The following is an 8319-nucleotide window of genomic DNA, read 5'->3' on the forward strand; positions in this document are numbered from 1 at the left end:
ATAAGCCTATAATATTGTTACTGATTACAACTGATACGAATTCCAGTATTATCTCTTATTGGAAAGGAAATGCATACTAAAGTGTAGTGTACTTGATTGGACTTAAATTGAGAAAATCTGGCTCATAATTAATGACATTAACAGTTTCTGCAGAGCCATTGTAAAATGTAAACTGAGTATTTCATTTACAGTATTAGAACAAAATTTATGAGGCTGTATAGTAATCATGGCCTACCCCACGTTGACTAAAGTAGCAACTCCCAATAGACCTTATATATTCCTTCTTTTGTCTATGTCTAAAAAAATCTTTTTGGAGTTTTACCCTTAAAACAGAAACTACTTGTAGTTCCACATTGCATATTGATGAATAATGGCTTTAGAGCCAACATCCAACAAGGATACCTAGGATACCTAGTTCTGGCTCTCTCCCCTAGTTTAGATATTTGATTCTGGGACAGTCACTTGATTCTCTTTTATAAAATCTGGGGAAAGGACTACATAATCTTATGTTTTGTCAACTGAATTTCTCCAAAGTCTGCATCTGTTCCAACTTAGAGTATTGACAAAATGAGTTATAGCCTTTAAACTCAAGCTAATATCACTTTTAAGTGAATTTATAAATTTATAGAAAATATTTTCCTTACTGCCTAAGAAGGAAGAATACTTGAGGATAATACTTTTTGCTACTTTAACAGAAGTTTATTGAGTTGAAAAGTGATTTGAGTTTTCCTTGTTCTTCCTAAAGTATAATGAAAATTATATAATTTTTTTGGAAAATTATATAATTTTTTTATTTTTTTTTAATTTTTAAAAAAATTTATTTATGATAGTCAGAGAGGGGGGGGGGCATAGAGAGAAACAGGCTCCATGCACCGGGAGCCCGACGCGGGATTCGATCCCGGGTCTCCAGGATCGCGCCCTGGGCCAAAGGCAGGCGCTAAACCGCTGCGCCACCCAGGGATCCTGAAAGTTATATAATTTTTGAGTGTTCTTATTTAAGAGTAATGTTTCGAACTTGGAATTCCCAAATTCCAAATGATAGAATTCAGAATTATATCCAGGTTAAGAGAGGCAATGTAGTGGAAGAAATATATATTAGAAGTTCTTTTGGTTATTAGATGAATGATCTTGAGCAAGTCATGTAATCTTGCCAAAACTGATTACATCATAAGAGGAAAATATGCCTACCTTACAGGGTTATGTGAGAGTTCAGAAGGATAATGTATATAAAATGCCTAATACAATAAATGGCACATTGTTAACTAGGATGCTATTATTTAGGAATTTATTGAATACTCATTATGTGCTAGGTAGTGGACATATGGTGAACAATATAGACTATGAAGGATAATATAGAGCAATAGTGGAGAATAATGGAGGGAACTTTTTTTTTTTAAGAGTTAATTTATTTATTAGATACAGAGAGAGAGAGAGAGAGAGGCAGAGACATAGGCAGAGGGAGAAGCAGGCTCTACACAGGGAGCCTGATGTGGGACTCGATCCCGGGTCTCCAGGATCACGCCCTGGGCTGAAGGCAGCGCTAAACTGCTGAGCCACCACGGCTGCCCTATGGAGGGAATTTTTATTTGAAGTCAGAAAAAGCCTCTTTGAGGAAGCAGAAATCTGAACAGAGAATAGATGACTGACTATATTAAGGGATGTATAATATTCTTTCATATTATTCTTTTATAATTAATATTTTCATATATTTTAAGTATTTTATACTTATATAAAAGATTGGGTAATACCTTGTCTCAGGAGGAAAATTGCATATATAAATGGAAATGAATGTTTATAACCAAATCTGGAAGAACTGATGGTTCTCAGTAAAATTGAAAGGGCAATTATTTTAATGATGTAGAATATTGTAGATTTTTTTTTCCGGCCCCTTCAGGGATACAGCTCAGCAGAAAATAAGTAACAAAATTTCATTGATAAAGTCCATGGATTTCAAAATTGATTTTTGAAGATTGAATAAATGAATTTAAATATTTAGTTTTTTTGTACAAGAGAAAGGGGAAGTCCTGATAGAATATAGCCACAGGGTCCAGTAAACATCTAGAATAAGAAAATAGGGACATTTGGTTGACTCAGTCCATAGAGTGCAACTTTTGATCCTGGGTCGTGAGCTCAAGCCTCATGTTGGGCATAGAGCTTACTTAAAAATAAACACACATATGCATGCATACATAGGAGAGTGAAAGTAAGTAGTAGTGATGGTAGCATTAAGACATACTAAATGTTTTTTAGAGTATGTTTTTTGTTCCCTAGGAACTGAAATCAGTCTGTTATTATAGGCAGGTTAAGAAGTTTCCTCTCATCTATTCTCCTCTCTCTTTAAAAATGTGTGGAATAAGGCCAGATCGTCTTTTTGGGAACAGCTGCATTAGAGTGAGCAATTATTTATTCGTATGGTTTAGGCAACAGAAAAGGCCACATTTTTCTAACTTTTGAAAATCCTGAAAAAATAAAAAGAAAATCCTGAATGAAACTCCCAAGAATATGGTTAATATATTAATAATAACATATTGCTAAATGTTATTCGTATGGACTAGATAATGTAGCTTAAACTTTTTTATTTTTATTTTTTTTAAGCCAAGGGAAGAGATGGTGTTAAGTGGAAAATATAAATCTGGAGAACAAATTCTTCGTCTGGCCAATGAGAGATTTGCTGTTCCAGAAATACTCTTTAATCCTTCTGATATAGGCATTCAAGAAATGGGTATTCCAGAAGCTATTGTTTATTCAATTCAGAACTTACCTGAAGGTACATGAATAAAGTATTGCATGGTAATAATGTTTCTAAAAACATCATAAGCTCTATAAACTATAGAGAAATCATCTGAGTTTTCTAAGTAATTTTGGGCAAGTGGCAAGCCTGTTTTATTTGCAGAGATTTCCAGATCTCATAGTGCACTTGAATAATTCTTTATTGGTCCTAGATTAGAAATTTGATATGGGAAAGTTATTATAGTCTATTTAAACTTGAGGAAATTAATCTCTTCATGACTATTAGATTGCTGTATCTGTTTTAGAAAGGTTTTGACTCAAATTTCCACAAAATAGAAATTTATAATTTAACAAAGTGCTGGTTTGTAGCTATTGATGGGACTGGTTTATCCTCTCAATTTTATTTGGACTAATGTACAGGATGTAAATAAGGCTGAAGTATGGTGCTTCTTAGTGATGTGTGTGTTCTCCTGAAACAGGATTCACCTAAGTAATTTTCTAGAGTGTTAGTACTTTTATATCTTGAAAGTGTCTTCCTACTTCATAAGGAACAGTCTAGGCATTGGAGAAAATCTACCACCACTTACAATGTCCTTTCCTCCCTTTAAAAAAAAAAAAAGAGAGAAAGAAGAGAAAATCACATAATGTAGTTATTTCACAACTATTTTTGTATTAATGTCTCATTAATTTCACAGTTTATATAAAGTTGCAGGTAGTGTTTTACAGCATTTTAAACTACACTGCTTTAATATCATGAGACTCAGTGTCAAAGTAAGGGAACTTTGTGCCTGTTTTGTGAAAGGAAGCATTATGTGGGGTGGCCATTATGTATTAATTCCTCATAGATTTCCCCATGGCTTTTAATACCAACTAACCATATGGCACCCATCATGTAACCGTAAGTGTAGAATATAAGATCCTTTATGCTTATGGATAATGAGTATTTTTCACTATCAAATGTAAATGTTGCACAATGAATATATCTGTCGAAGTGAGACAACATGGAAGTTTGGGCTTCCACGTTAAAATGCCTTAAAGGCCTTCATTTTTAGCTTTACCTTAGTTCACAATCTCAGCCTACAGAAATACCTCCTCCATTTTAGGAAAAAAAAAATACCTCCTCCATAATTATCAAACATCTGCTGCTAGAAAGTTACTCATTTACATATTAGCTTACATGTATATGTAAGTAGTCAGCAGTTCACCTCCCTCTTCACCTTAGCCTTTCTTTTAAAGATCTATGAGGTCATGTTTCACTGTTTAGTAGGCCAATTTGTGTAAACTTAACTTCATTATAGAATCTTACAAGTTATAAATAATTTTTATGGTTATTAAACAATTAACATGTTTTCCCATAACTATAACTATAACTGATTGTCCTTGTCTAAGCCCTCATCTCTGTCTTTCTGGAAAGATAAGTAAACAGGTTTTCTGATGCCTTTTCTTCTTTTTTTCCTCTTAAAGAAATGCAGCCGCATTTTTTTAAGAACATTGTTTTGACAGGAGGAAATTCCCTTTTCCCGGGATTTAGAGACAGGGTTTACTCAGAAGTTCGATGTCTCACTCCAACAGATTACGATGTTTCAGTTGTGCTGCCTGAAAAGTAAGTGTTGGCTTACTTTTAGAAATAAAACATGGAAGTCGTTTTGTAGATAAAACGGTCAGAAAAAAAAACAACTGTCAGTAGGTAGACTTGAGTTTAAAGCCTGGTTCTGGCAGGTTTATTTCACCTTTGGAATCCTCAGTTTCCCTTTCTCAATAATTAAAATGATAAGCCTGACATTTCAATGGGCTATGACAGCTTGATGCTGAGATGATGAGTGTAGTTCCTGGGGAAGAAGCGTAGCAAGGCCACATCCTGTTCAGCATTTTTACTTTGTAAATAAAAAAACAAGGGCTCATAACTTGGCACAGGCCTTACAGTAAGTGACCAGGCTAAAACCTAGTTCTCTTCATGTGCAGTCAGGAGCAAATACATGTCTCTTACCAAATATATGTTTATTTTTATTTATTTTTATTTTTTCAAATATATGTTTAAATAGCACCCCTTGCCGCTGTCCCAGTCTCAAGTGGCAGAGTTGCAAATAAGACCCCCTATATCTGGCTTTTTTTGAGAGAGAATGAGAGAGAGAGAGAGCGTGCGTATGCATTGGGGAGGGGGCAAAGGGAGGAGAGAGAGGATCTTAAGCAGGCTCCATACCCAGCACTGAGCCCAACACGGAGCTCAATCCCACAACCCTGAGAACATGATCTGAGTCCAAATCAAGAGTTAGACACCTAACCAATTAAGCCACCCAGGTGCCCCCCCCATATACCTGACTCTTAGTTTTTAGAGTTTCCTTTTAAAGGTAAAGTAGAATTTTTCTAAATCAATAGCAGTAAATAGAAGGCCCTCATCTGCTGCTCACTTAATTTATAGGTATTAGATTAAAGAATAAACAATTGTTGGGCATTGGAATGATTTTTATCAGTATTAATTTTTATGTACTTTATAGAATATGAAGCATACTGGGTTTTTTTTTTTTTTAAAGATTTATCCACTTATTCATTCAGAGAGAGTGAAGAGAGAGGCAGAGACACAGGCAGAGGGAGAAGCAGGCTCCATGCAGGAAGCCTGATGTGGGACTCGATCCTGGGTCTCCAGGATCACACCCCGGGCTGCAGGCAGCGCTAAACTGCTGTGCCACCGGGGCTGCCCGAAGCATACTGGATTTTTATCCTATGTGTTTATTTTATTTTTATTTTTTCCACCATGTTTCTTTATCCCCCACACATTTTTTTTTTTAAGATTTTATTTATTTATTCATGAGAGAGACAGAGAGAAATAGAGGCAGAGACACAGGCAGAGGGAGAAGCAGGCTCCACTCAAGGAGCCTGATACAAGACTTGATCCCAGGACTCTGGGATCATGCCCTGAGCCGAAGGCATATGCTCAATCACTGAGCCACCCAGGCATCCCATCCCACACATTTTTTTTTTTTTTTGCTTTGTTTCCCCTACACGTTTTTTATTTTTCATTTTATTTTATTTTTAAAGATATTACTTTTTCAAGAAAGAAACAGATAGCAAGAGCATGAGGAGAGGGAGAAGCAGGCTCCCTGCTGAGCAGGGACTTGATGCAGAACTAGTCCCAAGACCCTTAGATCATAACCTGAGCCAAAGGCAGATGCTTAACCAACTGAGTCACCCAGGCGCCCCTCCTGCATTTTATTTATTTATTTATTTTTTAAAAGATTTTATTTATTCATGAGAGAGACAGAGAGAGAGGCAGAGACACAGGCAGTGGAAGAAGTAGGCTCCATGCAGGGAGCCTAATGCAGGACTTGATCCCAGGACCCCAGGATCACCCCCTGAACTGAAGGCAGACGCTCAACTGCTGAGGCATCCCTCCTTCATTTTAAATGCAAATCATGTATACATTACAGGGCAGGAGATCATCAGAAATAGTTTTTATTCTTTTATTCAGCAAATCTTTATTATACATCTGTTTTATATATGTATATATGTTATATAGATATGTAAATAAATATATGTTTAAAGGTTAGGAAATACAATGAATATAATAAGAAAAACATTAACTTTTCATCATTTTTCAGATTTTAAACTGATTTGGGAGAGAGGAACAGTAGAAATAGAATTGAGACATAAAGTATAATCTTGGTTGAAGATAAAACCAAACAAAATGTTTTATGTGTGCCAAAATTTTACTTACTGTGTCCTACCATGTAAACATTTCATTTATTAGAGATAGCAGTGTGGCAGCTAAAGCACAGACTAAAAATAGTTTGGCGTTAAATCCTAGTCCCACACTTAACCTCTCTGAACCTCATTTTCCAAATCTATAAATGAGAGAATAGTTATTTCATCAGTTGCTCTGCAAAATAGATGACCTATCTTTGCCACATACAGAATTTATATCCCGTTATGACAGTATTTTTCATTTTATGCATTTTTGATCTTTTGTATTCTTGTTTATTATTAGAAGTGGAGGGTCTGTAAATTCAGGGCATAGGGGAAACAAAGAACGCTTAGTTAAACTGGTGGCTGAGGTTCTTTTCTTTCTTAGTTTACCTTATTCCTATGAAGCTTATGCTTATTTTCACAAGTGATTCTCTGTTAAATTAAGTTGGGTAGAGATTGCTATGTTTTAGCTATTAATGAATGTTTTCTGGCATGTCAGTTCTGTGCAGTCATCTGGGTTCACTTATTTTAACTTTATTTTCAGCCCTATTACTTATGCCTGGGAAGGTGGAAAATTGATATCAGAGAATGACGATTTTGAAGATATGGTAGTAACAAGAGAAGATTACGAAGAAAATGGACATAGTGTCTGTGAAGAGAAATTTGATATTTAAGAAACATTCTGAATTAAAAGTTTTGACTGTTTGTGATTGAAAGGTTTAATTTCAATGTTCTTTTTAAAGTAGATTAAGAACCTGTATTACCTTTCATCCTAAGATAAGATCTTGAACTTATAGAAAATACTTTGATCCTCAGCTAATTTTCAAAGGTTTCTTAGCTATGTTATTCCAGTAAACTGTTTCTCAGCTCATATTTTCATGTAGGAGTTAGACTACCATAACAGTGCTCACACTGTTTCTGAGAATAGGTTATCTTTCATTAGAAGATGGAAGAGTGAATGCATTTTAAATTTAATTCTTTATATCTGAGAGTACAAATGTAACTGTCTCGCTGGTCAGTTTTCCTTGGAGTGCTTTTTTGTGTTACGATGAGTACAAAGGATTGGCTAAAAGTGTTTTCTGACTGATACAGTTTCTCTTTTAGAACTAAGTATTTCGTCTAAAAATTGTCATTTTTATTTGTAAATACTAAAGTTGGGAAGACTAATCTTATTTGTGTTTAACATTTATTTTTTATTTAGAATAAGTTGGAAAGAGTGGAAACTAAAGCCAGTTTATTAAAGTGCTTTTTGATTAGTACTGTGTTGGCAGAAATAGATTATTTCCTTCGCAAAAATACACCATTTTTTAGGATGAAAAGAAATTTGAAGTTAACTCAGGGTTGGTCAAAAACTCTTGAAACAAATGTTAGTTTGGTTTTAAAAACTCGTACATAAGGGGATGCCTGGGTGGCTCAGTGGTTGGGCACCTGCCTTCGGCTCAGGTCGTGATCCCAGAATCCGGGATGGAGTCCCACATTGGGCTCCCTGTGAGGATCCTGCTTCTCCTTCCCCCTCTGCCTATGTCTTTGCCTCTCTCTCTCAGTCTGTGTCTCTCATGAATAAATAAATAAATCTTAAAAAAAAAAAACTTTTATATAGGGGTGCAAAAAAAACCCTCCAGTTTAAGGAAATAGCTGGCAATGACATTAATGAATGGAGCAGGTAGGCTTCTTTGCTTGCAAACAGCAGAAACTCATTTGGGCTATCCTAAGCAAAATGAAATTTATCAGCAGGACAAAGTTTTGTATAATCTGAAAGGAAAAACAAAAACCAAAACCCAAAACTGGACCAACAGTCTTAAAATCCACTAAACGTGGAATGAGAACTTAGGCACTTTAGAGTTCATAATTTTTTTTTTTATTGCAAATTGCATGCATCGAAATAACATGTTCCAGTGTTGTCCATGC

At 35.3% G+C, this 8319-nt stretch overlaps 1 protein-coding gene across 2 annotated transcripts in view; it reads left to right on the top strand.

Moving 5' to 3' along the window:
• ACTR6 (actin related protein 6) overlaps positions 1-7670 on the top strand; it is a 29464-nt gene extending 21794 nt beyond the window's left edge. For both annotated transcript variants that reach the window (XM_026013053.2, XM_026013054.2), the window contains 3 exons: positions 2596-2767; positions 4195-4333; positions 6956-7670. In XM_026013053.2, coding sequence (XP_025868838.1) covers positions 2596-2767; positions 4195-4333; positions 6956-7085 — 441 coding nt within the window. In that variant the 3' untranslated portion in view covers positions 7086-7670. The remainder of the gene's footprint in view (positions 1-2595; positions 2768-4194; positions 4334-6955) is intronic.
• Positions 7671-8319: the final 649 nt, after the last annotated feature.

Source organism: Vulpes vulpes, chromosome 10, assembly GCF_048418805.1.
Source record: "Vulpes vulpes isolate BD-2025 chromosome 10, VulVul3, whole genome shotgun sequence".
Taxonomy (NCBI): Eukaryota; Metazoa; Chordata; class Mammalia; order Carnivora; family Canidae; genus Vulpes; species Vulpes vulpes.